This window comes from Sturnus vulgaris, chromosome 10 (genome assembly GCF_052056855.1).
Source record: "Sturnus vulgaris isolate bStuVul1 chromosome 10, bStuVul1.hap1, whole genome shotgun sequence".
NCBI classification, from domain to species: domain Eukaryota; kingdom Metazoa; phylum Chordata; class Aves; order Passeriformes; family Sturnidae; genus Sturnus; species Sturnus vulgaris.
This window is the reverse complement of record NC_142252.1, coordinates 5,764,337-5,791,921: the sequence shown is the minus strand read 5'-3', so window position 1 is coordinate 5,791,921 and position 27,585 is coordinate 5,764,337. Positions and strand designations below refer to the sequence as shown.

Sequence of the window (27,585 nt, the reverse complement as noted above, 5' to 3'; positions counted from 1 at the left end):
TCACGTCAGCTTGGAATAGTCAAACATGCAAGTGTGCAGAGCTGGGGACATTCCTCACCTCTAGGGATAGTTTTACCTGGAAAACATTTTTAATAGATATTTTCCTACTGAGTGAAAATGGTTAAGTGGTTTAAAAAGACAGGTGGGGAAACTAATCCTGTACCAAGTGGTTATTGAGTTCTCCCCTGCACAGGGCTGTGTTCTCTCCTGTTAAATGAAGAAACATTTCACTCATGGGTGTATTTCTGGCATCACTGCACATTTTAGCTGATGGGGACTGTGCAAGGCTGTTAACAATTTACCAAAGAAGCTGGTTGCTGCTTGGGCTGCTTGTCAGCAGGCACCAAGGGCTTTGGATCAGGCAGCCGTGCAGGGCTGGGGGCCAAGGAGCGGTGGTTGCCCTTCGGCTGGCTCTGCCCTGCCGGGAGCGGGGCAGACCAGAGGCCAGGGCTCCCATGCACTGCCCCCGCCCTCCCGGCGCCGGGAACGCGACCTCGCGGTGGCGGCAGTGACAGCAGTGTCACCGCTGGCTGCTGCGACGTCAGGCAGGCAGAACGATCGATGCTGGGCTGCTTTGGTCGATGCGAATTGACAAATGAACTTCTGCCAGGAGAGACATCACTGGTGTGAACAACCTCTGTTCTCAGCAATTCCTGATGAGGGAAACGGACCCATCAAAGGCACCACCAGCACACAGGTGCTGCAGGTGAGGAGAAGCATTTCGGCCCTCGGGTAGAAGCTGGTGTTATCCTGGGATGACATTGCTGCTCCAGAGGAAGGGCACGTCCTCTGCTCCGCAGCCTCCTGCTGCAAGACAATTGCCCTTTCCCAGCTGATGCCCAGCTCGGCACGAGGCACTGGAGAAGGGAGGTTGGCCTGGGCAGGGCATCTTGTCCAGAGCTGTCCAGGGGACAACAGACCAGCACAAGCAGGGCTGTTGTGTAACGTGTCAAACAGAGCCTGCTCGTATGGAAGTAGTGCTTCACCTCTGAGCCAAGCTGGATTGCTCTCAGCTGTGGCACACGAGTGATTTTTGGGGCAAACTGCCCCAGTTTGCTAGGCCTAGAGTGGCTTCTTCTCCAGTCCTGGAGAAAAGTCCTCCCTGGAACCAAGCACTAGGGTTGGCTTTTAAGTCCTGATGGGTTTTCTGCCCTCAGTTTTGCTCCCTCACCATTGGTGGACAGGATTAGACAAAGGGCAAAATTAAACATATTTAGACAAAAGAGGCATGCAGACTTTTCAGACACAAACTCCTCCAGAAACAGGAAAATTATCTAATTCTACCATGTAAAGAAGGGATAGGGAAAAAAAAACAAAAACCAAGCACATTTGCTTTTTTCCACTATCTCACATGACACCATATAATCCGTCATTAGATACTCATTTTATTAAATTAAAATCAAAAGTTAAACATTTGGTGTCCCTGAGAAGGGAATACAGACCAATTTATTTCCCACACCAGACTGTAAGACACGTGAAATGGGAGAATTTGTCCCAAAGCATCAAGTCTGGAGGTAGTTTGGCTGCCTCTCACTCTGCTCAGCCCTTTGCTAGAGATCTGCCACCTCTGTGCCTGCCTGCAAGTAGAGTCCCTGCTTGCACAGCTCTTGTGCTGTGCTCTTCCCAGTGCATGCTCTGATCATGTGAAAACCTGATCAGTGCCAGGCTGTGCTTCAAGCTGGTCAGTTAGAGCCTGTTGAGCCCCAAGACCTGGTAGCTGTAGGCAAGAAACATGTGGGGAGTGATGGCAACACTTTTCCACACTGAAGAGATGCCAGAAGATGTTTCTGCTTGAACAAAGCCAGGTGGGGATAATGGCAACAGAGGATGGAGTCTGGATGCAGCAAGCCAGTCATGAGCCAACACCACAGGGCAGGTTAGTCAGGATGATGTATTTGTGGCTTTCCTGGCAGCAAGGAGAAGAGACAGTACCAGGGGACAGCAAGGGACTGCTCCTTGCTCTCTGCCCAGACCCGCTCTCTCCACTTCATTTGATTTTACCTCTGAAAGCTGCTGCACCCTCGTGCCATCTGTCCCACAGCAGCAGGAGGGGAGCAGGTTCCAGTTGGCTGGCTGCAGAAGAGTCAGGGAATTGAGGGAAAGTGGCTGCACTGGAAAGAACTGAAACAAACTGGGAAATAGGTTGAAGACAGGATTTGGTAGATCCAGCAGGTCTTGGTTGAAGTGTGATTGTAATTTTCTTGGCTTCAGCCATGATTTGCACTGTGGGCTGTAAATGCTGCTCCCTGCCTTCCCCAAAGACAAACTGGAAGAGGAGTACAGCTGTGATGACCTGCAGGCAGTGCAAAATGAGATGGGCCTTTACACAGCAGTGTGTGAAGACAGTGGGTGAGGCTGGGGCTGAGAGAGAAGGATGGATGAAAGCAGTGGTGACCTGAGGACTGAGGACAATTATCAGCCAAAATTATTCCCTGCAAAAGTCTCAGAAGTCCTGTGACTTTGCCTGTAGCACTTTGGGTTTTATTGGAAGAGGCAGTGCAATTAAAGCAATGGTTTCAGGAGACCAGCCTCCATCAGGGGAATCACAGCTTGGAGTTCTGCTGGCTCAGGTAGGACATCCACTCCTTGATGGGGGGATTCCCCACAGCCACCAGCTTTTTCAGGAATGCACTGGGCCGTAGCCCAGGCACATCGGGGTGGGCCTCTGAGTACTTCTGCAATTTAGCCAGGACACGGGGGAGCCCCACGGTGGAGGCATAGAACATGGGGCCACCCTTGTGCCTCGGCCACCCATAGCCATTGATGTAAATGACATCCAGGTGCTCCGGGCCTGATGCTATTCCCTCAGCCAGGATGGCAAACCCTTCGTTGATGAGGGAAAACAAGCACCGCTCCAGGATTTCCTCCTGGTCTATAAAGCGGGCCCTGATGCCATGGGTGTCCCTATAGTGGGACAGGAAGCTGTGGAGCCATGGGTCTGGCGTGGCTGTCCTGCCCCCGGCCTTCTCGTACTGGTACCAGCCCTTGGCGGTTTTCTGGCCGAAGCGGCCGTGCTCGCACAGCAGGTCGGGCAGGGGGCTGTAGCGCTGGCCCTGCCGCTGCCGGGCCGGGGTGCCCGCGGGGAGGGACGGCCCGGTCAGGCCCTGGCCCTGCCGAGACCTCCAGCCCACATCCAGCCCCGCGAGGTCAGACATGCGGAAAGGGCCTATCTTAAACCCAAAATCTTCAAGAACCTGATCCACTGCTTCTGGTCTGCTTCCTTCCTCTAAAAGGAAAACTGCTTGTTGTACGTACGGAAACATCATGCGATTCCCAACAAAGCCAAAACAATTCCCTACCACCACTCCAACTTTTTTCAGGGTTTTGGCCAGCTGCATAGCAGTGGCGATGGCGGTGGGGGACGTGTGGCGGCCGTAGATGATTTCCAGCAGCCTCATCACGTGGGCAGGGGAGAAGAAGTGGGTGCCAATGACCTGCTGTGGGCGGCTCGTGGCAGAAGCTATTTCATCGATGTTCAGGGCTGATGTGTTTGTACACAGCAAGGCTCCTGGCTTGCAGATCTTTGACAGCTTGTGGAATATTTCCTTCTTTAGTGCCATGTTCTCAAACACAGCCTCGATGACTAGGTCTACATCATGCAACAGATCAAAATCCACAGTGAACTGGAGACGTGCAGGGTTATGGAAATCCAGGCTCTGGGCACCCCCTTCCATTTTCATAGCTTCACGTTCCAAAAGGAGCATCACAGCTTTTTTTCCCTTGTTCAGATACTCCATGTCCTGCTCCAGGGCTACCACAGGTATGCTGGCCTTAACCAGAGAAGTCACAATGCCTCGGCCCATTGTTCCCAGCCCTAGGGATAAAAGCAAGATCGAATCAAAGACTATGAATAGAAAATTAATCTCTTGACAGTAGCATTTCCTTTGTATCTCCAGGATAAAAAGTGGAGGCCTCTGGAAAACAAGTAGTGCACACATAGAAAACAGATATTGAAGACTGGAAAAAAGGAAGGTGAATTTGCTCTTTCAGTGAGCCTAAATGTTTGAAAAGAGGTAGCACAAAGGCAAGTTAGTACCCTCACAAGCTTACAAAATGCCAGTGGAATTCACCCAGTGGGCACAGACTGTATGATTCATGTCTTAGCTCTGCAAAGTTTAATACCTATGGGAACCAGGATCATTGAGGAGTGAGAACCTGGGGATCAAAGAGAGAAGCTGCAACCCCGTTACCACCTTCTCCAGGCAGGTTCAAAGCAAGATTTCACCCTGAGGGTATGAGTGCCTCCCTGTTCCTGTGAGATGGTCTGTTATGGGCATTGAGCAGATACACCCCCCAGAGATTTTGACACTGGCAAAGTTCAAAGAGTTGGTTTCTCCCCCATCCTTCCAAGCTTCCTCTTTGTCTCTCTCCTTTTCTTCCTCGGCACTTCATTGCGTGATCTTTGAAGTGAAAAAAAAAATCAGCTGCTATTTCTGTAAAGACTTGGATGCTGGTCTGCTCTAAACTTTGTCTCTAAGGTCTTGTGTATCTCTCGGTGCCTGGTCAAATGGGATGGAACTAACACAGTGTTCTTAATCTAGATTTCAACATCTTCTCTCTCCTTTTAAATCATGCTCCCACATCAGAAGCCTTTTGCCTGCACTTTCTGTCAGGTATCTCTGCCCACCAGGAGCTCTTCAAGTCCTCCAAAACAGGCAATTCCTAGCTGCTGGAGATTCTCCAAGTCAATCTTCCTTGTCCAACCACACATTTAAAGCTCTGGCCCAGAATTCCTGCAATTGAGAATCCATTCACACTGTAATTTTTCCCTCCAAGATCTATAAATGTGCTACCCCCAGCTCATACCCCCAAGAGAATACTGGTGTAGAGATTACTGGCTTGATCCCTTGCACCAGCTCTATCCTCTGTGACATTAAATGAAGCTTCAGATTCCTGTGACACACAACCCACACCACTGATCCTGCTCTCCCACAGTGGAGGCTTTTCCAACTAAATTAATACAAACCAGCAAGGGAAGGTCAGCACAATTTTACCAGCTTTGAAAGTGCGAAGCCTCTGAATGGGAGGATTATTAATATCCTAAAAAAAGCAGCAACCAGACAAAGTATGAGTTTGTTATAATTCTGTAAAAATGATTTTTTAAATCTCAGGTTTACAAATGAAAGTCAGCTAAACAAATAAACAGAAACAAGGGGATTAAAAATTTTGTCTAAATCAGCTTTGTAAAGAAGAGCTGAAATGATGTCGTCATTTAAACAAGTTCCAGCAACCAAGGTCAGACAAGGTAGGATGTTTTTCCTGCATGCTACACACTCTTGGTTTACTTCTGTGCACTTTCAGCTTGTGTGCACACAAGACTTCTCAAACATTTCCTACTTAGCCACCAGAAGATAGTTTTTACTGGCATCACTAGCTGGCAGCCTGCTTACAAACCATCATTATACTCCCAAGCAAGTGCTGAGGTTCCTTTCTAGGAAATTAGATTTGCTACTTCATAATCAAGTTCTGCTGAAAACTAATTTGAAAATAAACCGAGAATAGCATGAATCAACTCTTAGTGTCTATGGTTTGCTGGCTGAAAAAAAAACCTGAATGTGTAGCTCCTCCCGCTGTGCTCATTCTCCAGAGCTGTTGATGCAGGAGCAGGTACAATTAGGGACAGGATTTCCCTGGCTTTGGCAAGCCACATGAGGTGCTTTCTTCCTGCAGTGCGGGAGGGCAACTCAACCCCCAAACCCAGCCCCTTCTGTCTGACTCTCTTTAGACATCAAGCTGAAGAGTTTGCAGTTCCACAACACACTCTTGAAGTCTCTTCCTTCCCACCGTGGAGGCCTGGGTTTTCTCTCTAGAATTTCCAAGTTCTCCACACATCCTGGGTCTTATGCACTCCTGATCCTCCCAGCTTCAGATTTCATGACTGAAATCTTAGTGGTTCTCTTGCCATATGAACACACTGCCTTTTCCTAAATCAAAAGCTCTTTTGTGAGCAGATGTTCCCCAAGCTTTTCCCCAGGGAAGCTCTGCAGTGGTGCCAGGTGATTCCCCCAGTTGCTTTCATCATGAGTACTCCATGTAGGTTTCAGCCATCCCATGAGAGACAGACACACATGCTTGTAGTACTACACTTTCTAGGCCACGGGAACAGGCTTATAGATAAGATATGAGCTTGCCAAGCTTGTTTCTGACCTAGAAAAGCTGTCTCTCAACTTCCTACAGAACTCTGCAATGGCCTGTATGAAATGATGTTTAATGAAGCTGGCAGAGAGAGTAATGAAAGCCCCAAGGGGTTTGTTACATTAGAGCTTGCACAGCATGATTCCCCTGGAAATATTTTCTAAAATTGGGCTATAAAACTAAGGAGAGCTTTGGCTATCTAGCAGTGAAAGAGGCATTTCTGAGGACTCCTATTTTGCAATTCAGAAAGCCAAATGATCTTGGGGAAGAATATGTTAGAGCAGAAAAAAATAGCAAGGGATCATTAGGCCTTACATGTGTAGAAGGCTGTGGAAGAAAGAGGAAGGGAGATGTCTCATGCTCAGCTCACATCACACAGACTGAAACATGGTGAGGAACTGCTCCAGAATTTCTGCTGTATGCTCCATTTTCTTACTCAATAGTGTTCTCCCTTCCCCCAAGCCAGGAAAATCCCTATATTCTCATGTTCCATGCAGGGGACTATTTTCATGTCTAAGGCACATCTTTCCAAAAAAGACTGAAATCTGTTTCAGGAACAAGAACAGTGCCCAGCCATCCTGCTCCTGGTCTCTTATTGTGAAATGAAGCTTTGACACAAAATTAAACCACACTTGTACATATGTAATTTCAGGCCAAATATGGATATGAAAAATCCATTTGCTGGGCAAGCTGAGTGAATAATGATGGTTAATTATTGATCTGTCACGTGAGGTACTTAGAATATGAAAAATCATACAAAATTAATTGAAGGACTTTAAAATACAAATTTCAAAACAAAAGAACTTGAAATATGTACAAGGCAGATCATGTACAGTCACACACTACAGAAATACTGATCAGTGGAAAACACTCTGAACTATAATGAATATTTGGACGTTAAAATGCCTGGCAATTGAAATAATCCTTTATAGATTGGTAAAATTATGCAAGGACTGTTCCGGTTTTCCTGATAAAAACAACAATAAGCAATTGGCAGTGATGGGCTGCTGCAGGCTGAGGCTGCTGCTTTCTCTGTTTCAGGGTATCAGTTTCAAGCAGAAATAATGTAATACTCCAGGCAAGCAGGGAACTGTGGGGAGATGCAGCTGCAAGGGACAGAGAGAAAAGAACCTTCTTTCTGGGTGTTGAGGAACCAGAGAAAGTGAAAAGAGGTGGGAGCCAAGACTTCAGAACAACAAAAGCAAAGGAAAGAAAAAGTCAACATGAAAAAGTCAACATGATCTTCTCAGTTGCTTCTCACCGTGCAGCAATAAGAGATGGAAGCAGCAGCATAATGCAACATGGGTTTAGTGTGTGAAACAGCACGGCACTGTCTGTGGGAAAGTGGGGTCTGTGTGTTTTCTGAGCAGCCTAAATTGAGGCAGCATCTTTCTCTGACTGCCCTCCTCTCTGCAGCAAAAATAGAGAGACCCTGGGTCACCTCGGTAGACTCAATACTTGCATGGATGAGCAGCACTCTATTAAAAGGTGTCAGTCACTCAAAAATCATCCCTAAGATTTTGATTTCTGGTGCTGCAGGGATGTACTTCAGATCAAAATCATCAAGTTACAAAACACTGTAGAGCATTGTAGTGGCTGGAGAATCACTTTTTGTTACAGTAGCCCGAAAGAAAAAATATAGTCATGTTGGCATGTTCTCTGTCTGTCTCTAATGGACTTACAATTTCACTTATATCAAAAGGCAAAAGGAGGGAAACCTTCCAGAGGAAGGGAAAAAAGCACAACAAGATGCAGAAAGAAGTGATAGAAAGCCAAAGTGTCACTTTGGTGTGGGATTCAGGGTTAGAAGGAGGTGATCAAGAACCTCCACGATAAGATATGTCACATAAAATGAAGTATGACACGAACAAGAGCATGAACAAAGCAAGCTCTACTGGTGGGATACAGGGGCTGTGTAATGAGAGCAGTGATTTGGCAAGGGCTGGAATATGGGTGAGTGTCAAGGCCCTGAGTGCACTGATGGGAATTAACATCCCTGACCATCCACACCTAGAGCCTCCACTCACCTGCACTGCCCATTGCCTCTGAGCCCCATTTAAGCTCTGACCTGGGCTCATTCCCTTTTCTTAAGCTTCCTTGGAGGAGTTCTGGTGGCTGTGTCTATGGCCTCTATTGATCCAGACCTCAGCCTGTGGACTGGCTTCTCACCTTTACCTTGGACCTGCATCATCCTGGAACCTTTGCTTGATCACCTGTACTTCAGGAGGTCCTGGCCACGATCTCTGGGCCTGCCCTGCCTGCCTTGACCAGGTACTGTAGCTATTGATGCAGCAGTAGGTTGTGCTGCCATCCAGAGGGAGAAATGGGTGGGCAGGATTTTCAGGAATGGGGAAGTGTGATGTCCTGTAGGTGGGGAGGAGCAGTACATAGTGGGAAAGCAGCTCCCCAGAAAAGGGTCTGGGGATGCTGATGGACACTAGGTTGGCTCTGAGCAGCAATATGACCTGGAGGCAGAGAAAATCAATGGTTTATGGAGCTATGTCGGGAGGGGTCTTGCTGGAAGCTTGAGGGAGGTGATCCTGCTCCTCTGTGTGGCACTGGCAATACCAATAGCTGGAGTGCTGGGTCCACTTCTGGGCTCCCCAGTACAAAAGTAATATGGAGTGACTGGAGTGAGTTCAGTGAAGGGCAAATAAGATGATTAAGGGACTGGAGTATGTGTCATGAGGAAGGGCTGAGTGAGCTCTGACTTCAGCACAGAGAAGGCTTGGGAGATCTCACCTGTGTACATATAAACACCTGAGAGAAAGGTACCTGGTAAAGGAGATGGAGCAAGACTCAAGTGGCCCCTGGTGGTAAAACCAGAGGTCACGGGCACAAGCTGAAATATTGGAGCTCCATCTGAACAAAAGTAAACAATTCTTTTTAGTGTGGGGCTGACTGAGCACTGGCACTGGTTGCCCAGAGAAATTGTGGAGCCTTCATCCTTAGAGAAGTTGTCTGGACATGGTCCTGAGCAAGTGGCTCTAGGTGGCCCCATGTGAGTAGAGATGCTGGACAAGGTGACATTCAGAGGTGCATTCTTGCCTCAAGGATTCTGAGGTTCTGTTCCTGTTATTGCCACTGGCTCCCCATCCCTGGGGTGCAGGAGCAAGGAAGAAACATCTTGGTACCTGGCCTTTGTGTAATTACTCCTGGAATGTTGTTCCCACTTTGGCTGTGCACTTTTTATGAAGTGTTGAAAATTTTGGGAAATTTTAGGGTAAATCAGATGACCAGAGTGTGACAGATTGTGCTTTGCAGCAGAAATATCAAGGCCCTTAGTTTATTTGCTCTGCAGAAGGAGGAGTTAACTTGGGCATTGTCTGTAATTAGCAATGAAAACACTGAAACCTATGGGTGAGGTTGGGGCAATTTCAGACCATAATTCAAACTCTGTCCAGAGATGAGTGGCAAAATACTTAATCCAATGGAAGAGACATGCAGCCCAGCCAATTCTGCTTGGAAATAAAGTAGAGATTATGTTTCTACTAGAAACTGTCAAAGAGAGGTTGCATTTGTCCTCAGAACTCCCTCTAGCTCAGTTACAGCCCCAAAACAGGCAGCTCAACTCTAACAGCCCTTCTGGCTAAACTGTCACTGTGATTAGGTCTTTGCAAGTGTGCTGTTCTGGCACGGTTTAGCAGCACAGAGCAGAGAATGTCCCTCCTGGTCACCTGGTCATTCTCCCAAATTCCAACACGAGCCCTCCTGTCAAAGCACACACTGCAGGACTGACCTGTCTGGGACTGGCAAAAGTGCATCTTCAAACTTCTGTGCTCTTCAAGTCATAGAATAAATCTGGTAATAATTAATTCCTCTTTACCTGAATGCTTTAACAACCACAGATACTTCTCACAGGGTTTGTGGACTGATGTTTAAAAACCCATTTCTATTAAAAATATTGCATGGCAGCTAATGAAGAGAGGAGAACTTCCAAAAAATCTCTATGGCCTAAAATGAGTTGTCAGAAAGCTTAAGAACCATGAGAAGCACCCAGAAAAAAACGCAGTGTTGATCTGGTGAGATTTTCTTGAAACGGAATGGATGTTTTCCAAGTGCTCCATTACTTGTCTAACCATTTTTGAGTGCTACTATCAACAGCTACAGCTGAAAGATTTTTTTTTAATCTCAGCAGTGCATTGAAGGTTTTATTTAAATTGCTCTTATAAAAAATTAATGAAGGCATTATCTTGCTGGGCTACAAAATGGCAGGAGTGGATCCCAGCGAGATGAAATCTTCTTAAAATACAGCTGTCAAAACATTTTTGCATTAATATATCCCTGAGTGACTCTGTGCACATGCACTTGCAGTACAGAACTAGACCAGGAGGAGGAGAATTTATTACAGACCTGCTCCTAGCACGAAGCAAAGCCAGGTCTCGGTGTTTAAAAGGGAGCAGACTGCTTATGGTCCACACACGAAGCTGTTTTTGAAATGAGAGAAAACTCTTCTTCTAAAGAGGAGGAGACATCAGCTGCTAATCTAGTGGCACGTGAGGTGCCACCTGAATTTGGAGCTTCCCTATGCAGTGACAACTTCACCAGTGGGTGTGGAGCACCTGTGGGTGTGAGCGGCTGCTGGGGACTGCCAGCTCAGCTGCTGGCTGTGCCCAGTGCCCATCCCGGCAGCTCCCGCTCCTTACCTATGACGGCCGCCTTGCGCACGGGCTGAGGGGCAGCGCTGCTCCAGGAGGCTCCCGCGGGAGTTGCCCACCTGTGCACGGCTCTCTCGGCGAAGAAGGCGTACTGCAGCGCCCGGGCCTGCCCCGAGCTCAGCAGCACCCGGAACAGCTCCCGCTCCCGCCGCACCCCCTCCGCGAAGGGCGTCTCGGTGGCGGCTCGCACGGCCTGCAGGCACAGCTCCGGAGCCAGGCAGCCCCGCGCCCGCTGCTTCACCTTCACTGCAGCTTCCCGCAGAAACGCTTCCATGTTGGGCACTTTGGGAACTGGCCTCAGGCTGAGCCTGCGCGGTCCCAGCGGCTGACCTAGGGGGAGAGGAATGGAGTTACAGAGCAAAGCATCCACATCTTTTCAGATGTAGTCTTTCCAGACTTCCAGACTCTCTTCCACAGGCTGGGAAGGCAGTCTGCCTCTTCTGCTCATACTCCTACTGCATTAGGGTTTGCATGGCACAGTGAGCTGAGTCTAGAACTAAAGCTTCTGACATTTCTCCTTATTTCTGCTTGCCCTGACAATTATGATTTTTCAAGTCCCTTCTCAGACTTCAAAAAAAGTAAGACTTTATTTTCAAAAAAGTAATTCTCTCCTTCCTTTTCTCAACTTCAGAGTGCCTTGACTTTCCAGTTCTCTCCCTTCACAGTCCCATTGGCCACATTCATATGGATCTTTCCACAGGCTTCAGTAATGAAGCTTTCCTCCAATACTGTTTAGTATTCAGGACCCAGTTGACACTAGCCAGAGGCACTCCAGCCAGAGGCCTGACACCGACATTGACAAGAGAGTGGAAAACATACCCTGACTTCTTCCCTGACTGAAGGAGCCCCTCAAGTCACTTTGGAACTAACCAAAAGGAGATCTCACTCAGCATGAGTTGGGCAGCAAATGAATAACAAGGGAGAGTTCATGTTTGTGTCAGCAAGGGATGAATCAAGCAGCCACACAAATATGTGAAGTTCATTACAGACAGACGTTGCTATGGTGATACCCAAAAAGGATTTTAATTGTGATAACTTAGTTACATATTAGATGCCAAAATTCTCTGTCTTCTTCATTAGTACAGACCTGGCCATACTCAGGTGTTCCTCTGCTCTAAAGGCAGCTTGCTCAGTAAAGACCAGAGAGGACCAAGATCAGCAATTCAGGATGTATCCCCTTGATACTGCAAGATTCCCACAAAGACCCTGCTGCCATCACACCCATCTCCAAACCAATAACTGTAGTATGACACTGCATGGATTGCTAGTACTGCTCCCAGAAGCAGCCAGGACTGCCACCAAAGTCGGGTGGTGGGCTGAGAACTTTGTGGTGAAGCTCTCTGGGGATAGTGTCTCATTGCTATGGCCCCTTAGATGAGCTCTGCCATGGGGGCACACTTCCTTCCAGGGCAGCATATTGCATCCAATTCCCCTTTCTCTTCCTGATGCCTGAGCTAGGGAAGTGCCAATGAATTAGCAGAATACTCAGAAAATCCTACAGGGAATGCTGAAGAGCAGGAATAATGGCAGCACTGCAGGCATGGCTGCCTGAGGAACATGTCCTGATTCCAGCTCTTCCTCTAAGACTGAGTAATGCTTAGGAGAAATAGAACTGCAGAAAGTTTCCAGGATGAGTTAATATACTGATTTCTTGTAATAAAGGTCTTCAGAGCTCAGGTTTTTAATTAAGCCTCTTAGTGAGCACAAAAAGATGAACACTCACTGCGTAAGTAGCTTCCCTTGTAATCAGAGTTCCTAAAAATGTTTTCACATTGACAGTGGATATCATTTATATCAGCCAGGATTGCAGGATTTAGTCAGAATAATGTTCCTTTATTTTGGAATAATTTTTTCCACCCAGAAATGCTCTTTATCTGCAGTTCTTTATTTAGGACTTAAATAGTGGGTTATATTCCATCACAAGAGGAAAGCTTAGGCTTGTCCCAGAAAGCTGCTCTGATGGCTGGAATATTGGGCAGATCAAGAGTCTTCATATGATATCCAGTGGAAAAGGCTGGTAAAAAAAAAGGAATACCACTGGGAGCCTTTAAGCTTGGTCTTCAGATAGCAAATAGTACTGTAAGCACAAATGGAGATGGGAGACAGGAGACAGTTCCTCAGACTAAAAAAAATAACTCAGCGTCCTGTAATAGAACTCTTACTTTAGCTGCAAACTAAATAGGTTTTCTACAGCACCTCTGTGCAGTATTTTAGCTTCTGCAATGCTAATAAGAATAAAGGACATATTTATGATCAGGAAAGAATTATCAGAATCCAAATCTGGGAAGAAGAGATCAGTGTGGGACACCTGCAGCTTGATTTCTGAAAGTAAAGCAGCAGAGAGATGATGAGCAATGTCAGACATCAGTGCTGCAGGAAAAGCATCCACACACAGGAGCTAACACAGACTCCTGCTTTGTTTACCAGTTTTGTAGTCCAGGTAGCACAAAGGGCAGATCAAGTCTATAAAATTTCTACCAGCAAATGCACCACATATGCATGCAGTATCAGATATCACCTCAGAGTTGTAAACCCTTGGGACACTATGAGAGGACATGTGCAAGAGACAGGGCTAGCCTAATGTTCTTCCTCGTGCAGGGAACTGCTTGTGAATTCTTGAGGAATATAGCTGAGCCCTGCCCCTCAGGCTGTCAGAGACAATTCCAGGCCATGTCAGACCTTTCACAAGCTCTATTTGTGTCCAAGGGACACTTGGCTAGGCCTCTGTCTAAGGAAGGTGTCAGCCAGAACCTTGAGCCCTGGGGAGACATTAAAATGTCTTGATATTGTGCATCTTGGCAGAGACGGCTCACAGAAAGCCCTTGCAGCTCTAAAGGAAACTTTCCTCCAGCATCCATTTCAAGGATGCAATTACCCACCAGCAGCATCTGTTCTGCCCCTGGCTTTGATGAGCCTCAGAAGGAACAATTGCTTCTTCCACAGCAACTCCCAGTAGCTTACAGGCAGAAACTCATCATCTTTCCACACAGATTAATACCTGGGGGACTTGAGCTTCTCCAAATTGCTCTGGTTTTCCTCGGCTCTGGTGAAAGGCATTGGTACTGCTCTGCTCTGAGGTCGATCAGCAGATGGGGTCAGAAAAACAAGGTTTTTCAGAGAGTTTCAGAGTCTGCTGTGTGGAGGCCAGGAGCCAATTTTTCCTCCAGTTGAGGAAGACCAAAGTGGTCAGGATGAGATGGAAGCTGCTGCATGCCAGCAGCAGTTCCAGCCATTTGTCAATTTTGTGATGCCATCATCTGGGAAGAGCCTGAAATGCAGCTTTGGATTACTGCAGTGAGCATCAAGCACATTTAATGAAAGGACATTCGCCTTGTCCCCAGGGATTTAGGTCCTGTCTATTTCTTTTTAAAAATGCCTTCAGAAGTGAAGATGTTTTCTTTAGCCTGAAGAGGTCAGGGAATTATTCTCGCTTCCTATCTGCAATACATAAATACTGGTTTTCAATGAAAAATCTAACTCGGAATCAGAAATTGCCTCTGTGTATTCCTACACCCACTTACTGTTTCAGAGCATCTTTTGAAGGTGTTCTTCATTAGGAACAATCCATAAAAATGTATGGATGAGAATGTTCTCCCAACGTGCCATAGAAGTAGCTCTGTCAGCTGTGTATCACAGCAGTAATCAAGGACCCCTGATACAGTAAGGCACTCATTTGAGACTGATCTCTTGACATGAGATACTGCAGCTCCAGCACTGAGAAAGCTTCAGAAGAAAATTATTTCTGAATTGATTCTTTGAGTTATCTTGCAGTACAGCCTACAGAAATTCCAGTGGTGACAAAACCAGTTCTTTAACCAGACTGCTCTGTAAGAAGTCAGCAGCTATAGCTTCATGTTTTTAAAAAAATCTCATTAGAAACAAAATGCTGCATGCACACAAAACCAGTGGAATTTTATGATGGCTTTTTTTGTTCTCTTTGATTTTAGTAAGATTATCTGAAAAACATTCACTGAAAACAGAACTCCATGTGAACAAATTCCAGACCAGCTATACAAGACTGTAATCTCTTCTGCAGCCCTGTTAGTGCTTGATGGAGAAAAATGAAAATGCTGCCTTGCCTTTGTAGGACAGGAAATTTATTAACTTTAGGCAAAGGCCAAAGCAAGGAATGACTCAAAAGAAACATACAGGCCCTGGGTGCACCAATCTTTCAAATTATTAGATAACCTGAGGGTAAATGGTGCATCAAAACTTGTCATGGTCTTCTGCGGGGTCTAATGAGAAATTTTTCAAGCAGGAAAGAAAGCTTAGCTGGCTCACCAGTGTTTTCACTGTTAAAACGTGTACTGTAAATGCCAGTAAAGCTGTTGGAAAGAGTCTGAAAGCATTTTTAAAGTTCTGTGGGAGTTGATATATAGTGTGGTGTGAAACACCATCAATGACATTACTCATTTTTTGCTGTGATAACTCAAACCAGCAATAAACAGAGTGAAAATCTAATGTGTGAGACTGGGACAGGCTACCTGCTGGACATTCAGCCAGGATCCTTGTATGATTATACAACTCAAAAAAATTCAAATAAATATTGGTAGCTACAATTTCTAAAGAAGGTGAAGCTTGACAATTTCCAAAGAAGACGAAGCTAAAGAACAGGACTTTGCCAGTATTGGTAATGGACATAAACTCCAGAAAGCAAGTTACCCTGAGAGATAGTGTGGTCAATGCTTCCTTCCTGAGGGTCTCCTCTAAGGCCAAGCTGGCTTTCACAACTGTCAGACACTGCACAATGTCTGTCATGAAAGAAACAAGGATGCAAATATCTAAACTCCACCCAATTGCACATAGCATTTGTTGAAATCCAGAATGTTTCCTGGTTTGCCAGTTCCAGCAATGTAGCCATTACTCATTTCATGACACACTGCTGCTGCTGCCATCAGTACTGGTATAGATCTTGTGCAAAGCATCATTCAGAGCCCAGAGGGTACATCACAGGAAGCACTGTTTGTTGGTTAATTTCCCTAGAAGAGTGGTAATATTTCACTGTTCTCCCAACAGATGGAGAAACAGAATTCTCATCCAAAACAGACAAACTCAGTGAACCAAAGTACCTTTGTTTTTCTTAGAAGCAGCAGTGAAGTACATCACCCATCTTTTGCTAAAGAATTATATTTAGTCTGATGACATACAGGAAAGAGAAAAGAGAAGTGCTTATGTCATCGATTCTGCACTAGAAAATGAAGCCCTAACCTACTGTGGGATGAATACAGTGAGGACGGGCATCTGCTATAGAAAACCCAGCCAAAGGATACCTTGGTGCCTCTCTGCTACATCTCAAGGTGTGGGCAAGTATACAAGACACTGATATTTAAGAACAGTCCATTCTTTGAATCACCTTAAAATACAGTGAACTATTATCCAGGACAAAGCTTAGGCTGCCTCAGCATCTAGCATGGAGAAGGGGCCTTGTCTGAAGTGAAGAGACCTGGAGGAGCAAAACCAACATCCCAGCTTGGCCAGCATTGCCTGTAAAGGCCATGTGATCAAAGCAGGAAGGGTTTTTTGTTTTCCTGCATTCATCTCATTGTGACAGAGCCCCGGATGAAATCCAGTGGTCAGGTTCCAAAGGTGCAAGGAGGTCAGTAGTGGAAAAATTTCCTCTTTTCTCTCAAGGCAATGCTCCTCATGCTGCATAAGGAATGTTGCTCTTCCTAAGCTGACTCCAGTGAATTCAATTCTGTTATTTCTAAGCTGGGGAAAAAATCTCTCCCCATCCCTCCCATCTGCACAGGTCATTTTTTTACACGGCACCCAAAGGATTAGGGACAGAGTCACTTACAGACCATGGATCATTAAATTGAGCAGAGGATGTGCCAGCTCCTCCACTACAGTGAGAAAGTTATTTTTGCTCAGCCATTATGGATGGTGCAACCAGAATGTGTGCAATGCCACAGGGATCCAGAACTCTATATGGCTAGAGCACTTACTCCCCAAAACCTGCAGAGTGCAGCATCCCAGAGGAGCATGTGAGTTGGGTATACAATTAAAAAGCAGGGGGACTTGATATATATCTGTTCTCTGAATCGCACTTGAATTTCTGCAGCTTTCCAGCATTTGAATTTTTTCACTTCAGACAACAGGAAACAAATTCTGCAATTAATTCTATCTAATATGGATGCCAAAACTCAAGAATGGAGCATATAAATTGATACAAACTGACTGGTGGGTTTTTTCCTGACTCTTTTCAGCCCTGAAACATCACCAATTATTTCCTGAAACTGCTGCAATTTGTTCCTCACCAATCACTTTGTTTGCCAAACGGATTGCTGCCTCAATGGTGTTTTCTTCCACGATTTCATCAACCAAGCCCAGCTTCAGTGCTTCAGTTGCTGGAATGTGTTTTCCTGCCATAAAAAGAGAAATAAGGTGACTACAGTGGAGCCTGATGGGCAATTTTGTTCTTTTCCATCTGATCAAATGACTTGTGCAGCTGGTAATTAGCCCCTCATGGGTGGAAACAAAGTAGAATTACAACTCCAGCAGCTACACAGGTAAAGGATTCCTGAATTTTTGACCAAGCTGGTATGGCTCAATGCCATGTTCTTTGATACAGACACAGAACTTACCTGTAGTGATCATATCCAGAGCAGCTGGTACTCCAATCAGTCTGGGGAGTCGCTGAGTGCCTTCAGCACCTGGAAGTAATCCTATGGTGACTTCTGGCAAACCCATCCGAGCCTAAAATGAAGTAAAATTGAAAAATCTGATCAGAAAGAGTGGTAATTGCCAACTGAGCAAAATAGAGCGAAGACAAGCAGATGTGAGTGACGTTGCTCTTTTAGGAAGCCCCAGAATTTCTACATAGAAACCTCATCCTTGCTTTTTGCTACATAAAATATTTAAGAAAAAACCCACTTGAATATTTGAAGGACTTCTGTACAAATGCACAAGGAAAACGTGACCTTTCAGAAGATTTCTGTGCTGGTACAATACTGGAGGACAGCTGTAGGGCCAACAGCATTCCCTAGATTGATACATGTGTCCATAATGTTTTCAAGTAGTTGTTACCAACTGTATGGAGGGCACACTGGCTTCACTTTCATCTCCCTGCTCTAATTCTTGCAAGTTTAGTAAAGAGGTAGAAGGAACCTTAAAACCATCTTGTTTCGCTACCTGCCATGGACAGGGACACCTTCCACTACACCAGATTGCTCAGAGCCCCATCTAACATGGCTTTGAACACCACTGAACTCTTCCCTAATCTTCTTTCAAACATCTCTTGGTGCATTTGACATCTCGTAGAGCCATGGCAGATAAGCCACAGGCAGCAGGAAGGGTGTAGAGGTCTACTCTTTAAAAAAATTTATCTAGATTTTGTTGCCTTTGAAAAATAGTTTGCACACTTTCTGTTGAGATTTTAAGAGATTTTGAGTTACTTTAAGGCCACTACTTATAGTCCAGTAGTCATGGCACTTCATGATGTGGTTTGATGGGCATGGTGGTAATTGGTCAAAGGTTGGACTTTGTGATCTTGGAGGTCTTTTCCAACCTTAATGATTCTGTGATTCCATGGCCTTCACCTTAGGTGGCACAGAGGATGATGTGGAATATCTCTTTATGCTGTTACAGCAACCCACACTGCCACAGGGAAAATGACTCACTGCAGAAGTGAGGGAATGGCCCTGTCTGTGAGGAGTCTCTACAAGGAGACAGGTTCTGCTCAGGGTGTTTCAGCATTCCTGAGCCCTGAAGGAGGGGATTGAAGACAAAAAACCCCAGATCATTCCTGAAGACTCTTCAAGCTGTCTTTTGGTTAAAGTGCTCCTTGGGGATACAGAGACCATGAGGAATCTAACCATAAATGCTCCGTGCTAGCTGAGTTTTAACTACCTATAGAAACTAGGCCATGAACAGAAAGAAGTGCAAAATTCACAGGGCTGGGGAAAAAAATAAACAAGAGAAAGTCACGCTGCATGAGTCAGTAAGATACAGCTGTCTGCATCAGAATACAGATAATGAGACCTAGGGCAAATTAACATTTGGTTACTGAAGCTTCTACACAGCCATCTTATCCTACTGGTTACTTTATATTTAGAAATGACTTGAAATTAGTTAGTTAGTAAGACTTAGGAAAGACGTCAAGGGTGGTGGTGTAGGTGAAGGATGTCCGAGCACACGGATTGTATCCTATAGCTATAAAGCCACTGTCCTCTGGGCAGAGGGTCCCAGGAAAGGCACCCTGTCCCTCTTCTCGTGCCATCTGTACCTGGCTCCCGGCGCCTTTGGCAGCCCCTCTGGCCCGCAGGGTGTTACCTTCACGTGTGCAATGCGGTAGTGACAGCCCAGCGCCACCTCCAGGCCTCCTCCCAAAGCCACGCCTTCGATGGCCGCCACCACCGGCTTCTCGCTGCTTTCGATGAGAGACACGATGGGGGCCAGGGCACCTCCATGTCTCTTCGGAGAGGAAAACCCTCGGATGTCAGCTCCTAAGGGAGCACCAAGAGATTAAGAGGAATTAGTAGGCGAGGCGGTGACTGGAACAATCCTTCCCTCTGTGCCACTGGACACAGCTGCTGACAGATGCCCAAGTCCTTGCAGAGCATGCTGCTGGCAGGAGAGTGGTTAACAGGAATCAACCCCTTTTGGGACCACCTTCAAGGAACCCTGGATCTTTGATCCTGCTCACAGAGCTCCAAGGATGGCTGAGTACAAAAATACAGAGTAACTGTAAGGATCATGCAGTCACTGCAGAAATTTGCAAACAATCTTGGTGTAATATTGAGCCTGGAATAGTTAAGTGCAATTACTACTATCGAGTGATGTAGAACTCCACAGAAATTCCCTAGCTTTTCAGGCTTCTTCAACTGGAGATCTGTTATTCACCACTGGCCCACCCCAGGTATATTCCATACACTAGACCAGTGAATGGTCCAGAGATTTTACATAAACAAAAATATGGACACTGAGGGAACACCAGGATCTTATGGAGTTGAGCAGCTGTCCCTCATTTCAGAATAAACAGACCAGCTTACTTCTGACCTGTTTCAAAGTCCAGCTTGTCAGGTGCCCTATGTGAACTGTGGCAGAGCAAAATAGACAAAGCACCCTCTCTTGTGGCCATTTCCAGCCAAATCAGGACTTTTACAAATCAGGACATAACAGCAGTGTTATGGGGCAGAGAATCTTCAGATGTGATAGGTGGAGAGTGTTTCACCTTTTGCTCAGCCTGTGTTTGATGTCTTACCTGCACTGAATTTCCCATTTTCTCCACAAATCATAACAGCTTTCACGGAGGGATCTGCATCTGCTTTCTTCAGCCCATCCTCTAAAGCCTGGAGAACTGCCCCACTGCAATAAAAGAGATTCAGTGAGTAGCCATCAACTACATCCCCCTTCCAAGAGGTCTGTGTTCTGAACACCAAGCAGCACAGTAAAGATGAGCACCATGTCCAACGGGCAGTCCCCATGCCTGGCTGCTGCCACAGCCTCTCCGGGGGAATCCTGTCCTTAGTCTCCTCCTACTCCGAGGACAAGCACCCAAACCCAACAGGCTGACCTGAGCCTGTCAGGCTGCCTGCCTGGAGACTCATCTTCAGGTTATGACACTGCTGTTTCCACAACAAGCAGCACAGAGAAACGTTCTTTTGAAGATGTTTTTATGAATTAAACATTCAGATTTTCAAGAAAACAGTTTAGCATAATTTAGAAGTAATTAATGCTAAACCACTGAAGGTCTAAGAACTTTTTGAAAGGAGCTCTAGGGATAAAAATGTTATCTTTCAAACACCAGACACAGGCTCTGCTTATGTTAATAAAGCTTTCACCTTGAAGATCTGCACATAGGTCCGGCCGTAAAATGGAGTGGGATCTTGTCAAAGGGAATTTGGGCATGAAACACTATACAGAACATGTCTTGACTCATCTGAACAGGTAGCTCTGCAGACACCAGCAATAAACGTGGCCAGCAAAGAATTAATGAAGAATTTCAAAATGGGTCTGTAAAAGCAAAAATAGTGTTTTTTCAAATCAGATATTTAAAAAGTCTGACTCAAGTGTATGTCCACTTTGCATTTGCCTCTTTAAAGCGAATAAGCTAATTCATGTGTTTGTATGGATGGACTTGGAAAACCTAGTCTGTTTTAGAAGGTGGTAACAACAGTGAGAGTAGATAAAAATAGAAGCATTAACACTCCAGTAACAGAAATCTTAATACAAATTTTATGTGTATATATAATTCAGATACTAAAATGTATTGATACACATACTGATATAGTTTGTGAGAGACTATTCTATGTGCATGTGTAGAGATGCCTCTGATACAGAAAATCTGAGCCACAAGCAGTTGGAATCTATAGGAATATCCAAGAAGTATCATCCACTTGCCCAGTCCTTTATAAAGCCAGCTTTCCTTCCTAGGCCTTCTCCAAATCCTGTGCACAGCTCCACATGTGAGCTTGGTGCTGAGGAAAAGGGAGCAGAGCTCTGCTGATGCCCAGTGGAGAGCAGCAGTGTTAATTACACAGAACTAATAAAAGGCCTGAGGCATGCTTAGCTTGTGCATGTTGCTCTTATGTATTAGAGGGCATTTAATCTAAAAAGAAAGCTTGTCATGAAGTAGATTAAAAACACATCATTGTAATCTTATGTACAGACATTTTTACAGAGCAATGCTTGCAGAATTCATGTGGGAATCCATAATCTGTGAAGGGAAACCTGTGAGTCCAAGGAGCTCCCTATTAAAGCCAGCTGTGTGAAGGACTCCCAGCCTGTGGGAAGACAGTTTGTAAGGATAGTGCAGGAGGCAATCTTTCCCAAGGAATTACAGCTGTACTGATGACTGAGGAGTGGAAACAGCCTTGCCTGCCCAATGAGGTCGGGTGTTATAAAAGAGTGGGGCAGCTGGCCACAAGTTGTAGTTGGAGCTTGAGACTCAGAATCTGCTGCAGTTTGGGATGGAGTCTGCTGGCTTGGAGGAGGTGAGGGACATGTGGTCCTGCAAGGGACAGACAAGGTAAGAAGATGCTGTGTGAGGGATAGACAGGGTCAGGCAGCCAGGTAAGGGACAGGTTTGGGTTAGCCAGTCATGCAGAAGGAAACTTGCAGAGAGGAGAGGAGTCAGTGACTGTGTGGGGCTGCCTGTGAGGAAAAGGAGTCAGAGTTGTCTGAAAGAAGTCCACTGAGACAAGGCATGAAAAGTTTTTAATAAAAGATTGGTGTTGGTGCCAGTCATGTCCATCTTGACATATTTACTACACCAGCCAACCTCTGCATATTCCTCCTTCAAAATCAGCAATTAAACCATTGGCAAAGTCTAACAATCAGGGCTGTTGGCTGAGGAGGGCTGTCTAGGAGGGTCTTCAGGACCATCTGCTGCCTGCATCAGGCCATGCTACACAGAAGGGTCAGCAGGAGCCTTGAGACCTGACAACCAGAGACTGGGAAAAGTGTTATTTTTGGAGAGAGAGCAGCCAATTATGTACCAGTTGTCCAATCCAGACATCAAAGACAGCCCTGAAGTCTGAGGTTAATAATGGTTCTGAAGAGTGAAACTTAAAATGAGAATAATTTGGCCATGTCAAAGTAAAACTAAGAGGTTAGTCAAGAAAGGTTACTCTACTGCATTTTGGTCCATATAGCAGAATATGAAAACCTTTCCAAATTTAATACACAAAGTGTGTTTTAATACATTAAAAATTTGTTTTTTCTCCCTCCTCTTGTCATATCTGTGGTTGCTGCTATATGAGGAGCACCCAATGCTTGTTGCTCTTTGAGTTGTGTTTGTGCACCAGTGAAAAGCTGGGCCACAACAATACCAAAATCACCCAGGGGCTGGGAGATCGCAGGGAAAGCCATTAGGAAATGTAATTACACCCTACAAACCATGGTGCAAAGAGGGGAGAAAAAAATATGTCCCATGATCCAAACAAATGTGAAGTTACTAATTTGCAACAATTGTATAGACAAATGGCACAATTCTGTCAGGAGCAGACAAGAAGCAATCAGTATTTCTGTGTCTGTTCCAGGCATGTGAGCAGCAGATGCAAAATGCCCATCTAGAGGGGTTGTCTGCAGCAAATGGAAAGGTTCAGAGCTCTATAGAGGAAATCAGTCACAAGCCCTCAGCACTTACAACAACACACTACTACCAAAATAAAAACAAGTTGTCAAGGCTGCCACAAAATCAGTTTGATCCCTGCCTCACCTTTTTAACCCAACGGGACTGTTTATGGCAGTGAATAATTTAACTTGGTACTTGTGTAAATATATCTTCTATTTCCATATAACTTTTTCCCTATGGGAATTTTTGTGGGATAAAAAGGAGGAAAAATTAGACTTTTTGCAGTTTTTTGTTTTCCTAAGATGGAGTTATAAGTTTGCCTTGGATATGTCACAGTCCACCACATGGACTGCGCACTGCTTTGTCACTCATGTGTTCTCACTGGCACCAAAAGATGTAATTTTCAATTAAAGCATCGTAGTAAAATATGACAGTATATAGTATAAAAATACTCATGAGAATCCCAGCTTCAAACTGCTAGAGCATTAAAGAAACAAAAAGTTACTGTAACTTTCAAAAGTATTTCGTTAGTATGACACTGTCATTCATTTAGCAGTAACAATGCAAAAATTCCCTCCTTGCTTTCCAAGCTTGCATCCCATCCCATGCCATGCAGTCAGTTCCACCATGGGTACTATTTTGACTGCAAGAAAAGTGATTCTGACAAGGTGATTCAGTGTTCTGGGTTTCAGGAACTCGAAACAGGTGCTGTTAAAGAGCAAGAGAATATTCTTGGAGGTTACCACACTAGGTTGTTTTTATTTTATGGAACTCGTTGCAGTGACTGTGATGTGAAATAATGAAGGTAAATTGTAAAATCCTGTTACAAATCCAGTACGTTTTAGCTGGAGTTTGTGAATTTCTTTCATTTAAAAAAAAAAAAGTAATGTAAGGGAACCCTGGATATTTACTTAATCACATTTAAAGAAGTGAGACTCGAATCTAACAGTAGAAAATGTCGTTTATAGAAAACAAGCTAGTCTGGTCCTTTCCCTTTGTATTTTTCTAACCTTCTTAATATAATTTAAAAACCTGACAACCCCAAACCTGAACACCAACAATCCAGGCTCTCCCATTGTCACAGGCTTCTTTTTCTTTGGATAGCTTCCTGCAGTTTTTTTTTGAGCTAAGTGCTGGATATTATGTGATCACCTACTTGAAATTGAGGACTTGTGTGCTGGAGTTACCTGCTCTGCTCTCCCTTGCTTCAGTGTCAGATCCAGCTACTGTCACACGTTGTTGTGTGACAAGTTGCTAATGCATCTTGAACAGTCCTGCACATAAATTAAGGCCAAAGCCAGAATGGCATCTTTTGGGTGGAATTTTAGAATAATTGTTTCAGGGAGAAGATGCTTATTCATCCCAGAATGTTCTGTGTCTCATCCTGATGAGGTGCTGATCCATGGGTAATCACATTCTCCTCTCACTGCTGTCTGTCTGAAACTGCAGCTTCTCTCATCTACTTTAAATTTTCTGATTTTTATGGTGATCAGTGTCAGAAGGACAATCCTGGCAGCCAGGGAGTGCCTTTCCCAATCAAACCTGTTATGCTGTCACACTTCATAGAATCCCATACATAAGCTCCCCTACTGCATGGCCTCCCCTATCCTCCCTGGAGCTTTTCTGTCCTTGTCAGCTCAAATGTTGAAATACTCCTTAAACTCCTCCTACTGCCCAGTGCCAGCAGCCTGCCTCTGCTGAGAAGGGGTAGTCAGTCCTTCCTTTTGCAAGTCTTGTCTTTCTGTTCCCCAAATTCCCAGTTCTTTGCATATCTAAGTCCCTTCTCTCAATGCCAAGGTGTTGTAAATGCAGATCTCTGAATAGTAAACTTCCAAACCAGGAAAAAACCCTCCAAACAAATCAAATTTGGCATGTACCACATCTGCTAGTGAAGAGAATGATTAGCTTAAAGGGGAGCCTGTGTGGGAACCAAATTTGCTGCCAGACTCTGAAGTCAGCACACATTTCTCAGGAAACACGGCCCCGCAGGTACCCAGCAGAGGATGGTGTCAGACAGGATAAAGAAAATTCCTGCCCACCAGTGGCTTCTAAAGTGCTAATGGCCGGTGTGGTGGCCCCGGAGGGGGGAAATTGATAATAGGGAGAAGTGGGGGGGGGGGGGGGGGGGGGGCTGGAGCACAGCAGCAAAACTTCACCAGTCTTAAAAAGCATTTGTACCTGCTGTGAAATTAAATTTTCAGGATTGCAGACATGGCTCCTGTCTGTAACTTGCACTGCCTGCTATCACCTGTGCAGTCAAACATTCCCAACAGCACTAACAAACCTGCTCCCTGTGGTCCAGTACAGAAATGTGCAGAAGTAGGAGGAGCACCCAGGGATCAGTGTGCTCTACCTTTCCTAGCTGCAGTCAGATCTCAGCTTCCCCATGGCAAGGGTGTGGGAATTATGGATCTCTTTTAAAACAGATATTACCCTGGCATGCCACCAAAGACCACAGACATGTCTCAGGTTGTAGTTTAATCCATCTCGGGTCTGCCAGAATCTTCCTTCTTCCCTGTAGGGCTGAGGGACAGGACCACAACCACACTATCTGTCACCCTGGTGTGTCAGAACTGCACCTTGCTGTGAAGGCACTGCAGGGCCAGGAGGAAAGGGCAGTAAAGGCAGAGATCTGTCCTGAAGAAGTTGTGCTGTTCTCCTCAAAGGCAGAGGTGACTTTGGGTTTTCTCCAGGACTTCTCAAAAGAGCAGAATTAAGATTCCTTAAGCACATATCTGTTGCTGTTGATGGTTGGACTCAGCGATTCCTTGATTCTTTAGGTTTGTATTTTGCATTTTTCATGGTAAGGATTGAAAGTTTATTGTGAGCACAGCCTGGAAGTCTTCTTAGGCTGGTCTTGGGCACAGGAGGTCCAAAGGATGTCTTAGACTGTACATTTCTGGGAGTCCTACATTGCTGGTTCATCTGAAGCCATCAAGTCACTCCAAGTTTCTCATGGTAATTACCTGAGCATGTGAAAACGTTCTTATTGCACTTCTAAACAAGTTGCAACAGAAGGGTGAGCACTGCCAGCTACAATGTAGCTTTGCTACTGAAGAGCATCGGGTTTCATCTCTTTCATGCTCCTCCTTGTCTCTATGAGCTTCTTTTCAACAAACTTTCTCATTTATAAGTCAAGCACAACTGCAGTGGGGTTTTTTGGCTTGTGAATTCAGACTGAGTAGACACTGTGGTCACTGTTACTGAACAACTACAGCTGCTTAGAAAGGGTTTATGTGCTACTCAGAACTAAAGGAACTAAAACCTGCAACTGATGTAAAGCTAAAAGCACGTAAGGCCTTTTCAAGACACATGAAAAACTAAAATTTCAGAAGCTCCTGCAGACTGGTGTTTGACTTTGTTTTGCACTGGCTTATGTTTGAGATTGCATGGGGCCCTTCTTGACTAAGATCAGTGTTTAGAGGTCAATTCTTTAATCGTTTTAAAGGCCAAATGAACTGCTTTCTGATAGCCCTGGCTGGGTTTACTCCTGGTGCCAGCTCTGCTTGCTGAACCATGGCTGATATCCACAGAGCCCTTTGCCCTCTCCCCTGTGCACACTTGGATAGCACAGGGATTTGCCAGGCAATCAAACCAGGGAATCTGAGGGTTGACTTGTACCGAACAGTGCTGAAGGCGCTGGTGGCTGAGCTAGCGCTGCTATGCTGTGTCTTGTTGAAGCAGTATCTTGATGTTTAAAGAGTTTAAGGTGATGAGAAATAGGCAAAGTTTTAAAACACCCTCTAGAGGAGATGAGAGAAAGTACTGCTTGCTGCGCCTGGCGCCTCTCCTGTAAAAACCCCCCACTAGAAATTATAAAGAAGAGCAGAAGTTATGGCCAAGTTCAGCACGTTGTTTGCAAAGCGAGATCCAGGCTACCTCTGAAAGAGCCGCCCGGGCCCCTGCGAGTACTGAGCGGTGTAGAAGTCCCGGCTGAGGCTCTCTGGGGCCGCCCTCCGTCAGGGACTGTGCGAAACCTCACTCGGGCACGGAGAGAGGGAAGGAAATCGGAGAATCCCCCACCCGCTCACAAGGGACCCCAGCCCCTGCCGGCGGTACCTGAGCGCGTTGACGGGCGGGTTGCGGAGCCGGATGACGGCCACGGCCGAGCCCCTCGCGTCCTGCGCCATGCCGAGCGCTCCCTCTGTGTCCCCGTGTCCCCCGCTGTGTCCCCGCCGTGCCCGGGCCAGCCCCCGGCTCGCCCCGCCCGCAGCCCGCCCCTACCGCCCGCTCGCTGCGGGGCTGGGCCCGGCCTGCAGAGCCCTGCCTCCGCTGGGGCTGCAAAATGCGGAGTATGGGAATTTTAGTTAAGAAAGGATGTTCATTAATGTTTGATCTTTGTAACTTTCAAGCCTAGTCAGCAAGAAAGGAGGTTTTACCCGTGAAACAGCAGCTCACAAGCTCTAAGTGGTGTCCAGGCGTTGGAAAGAGAAATTCCTTGTTGGTAGAATTGCCTCATTGAAGTCTAGGGCTCCACACGTTTCAATGATCTCAGTCCTAGGGGAGAAGGATGTGTGTGATGTGCCACAGAGAGGGCACACAGAATGCAGAACTTAGAGGCCACAAGGACATTTGGCAGAACCCCCAAAATAAGGAAGAAACTAATAAATAATTTCAGCAATTGTGCTGAAATCGGCTCTGATGGGTAAAAGGCAATTCCAGCAGGGGCAGATCATGACCATCGACTCACAGGCCACTAACCCAAGAAACCACTGATCCAAAGACTGGGCTAATTAGCATGAGAAACGAGAAAATAATTAATCAGTAGAAGATAGA

The 27,585-nt window shown here is 45.7% G+C and overlaps 1 protein-coding gene across 1 annotated transcript; it reads right to left on the bottom strand.

The window, feature by feature from the left end:
- Positions 1-1,372: 1,372 nt before the first annotated feature.
- EHHADH (enoyl-CoA hydratase and 3-hydroxyacyl CoA dehydrogenase) lies at positions 1,373-27,003 on the bottom strand. The gene is made up of 7 exons (XM_014870457.2): positions 26,869-27,003; positions 19,996-20,099; positions 19,065-19,237; positions 17,378-17,489; positions 17,051-17,155; positions 10,782-11,123; positions 1,373-3,814 (listed from the first exon to the last, which is right to left on the bottom strand). Exons 1-7 carry the CDS (start codon positions 26,937-26,939, stop codon positions 2,544-2,546), a joined length of 2,178 nt encoding a protein of 725 aa, XP_014725943.2. The 5' UTR covers positions 26,940-27,003; the 3' UTR covers positions 1,373-2,543.
- Positions 27,004-27,585: the final 582 nt, after the last annotated feature.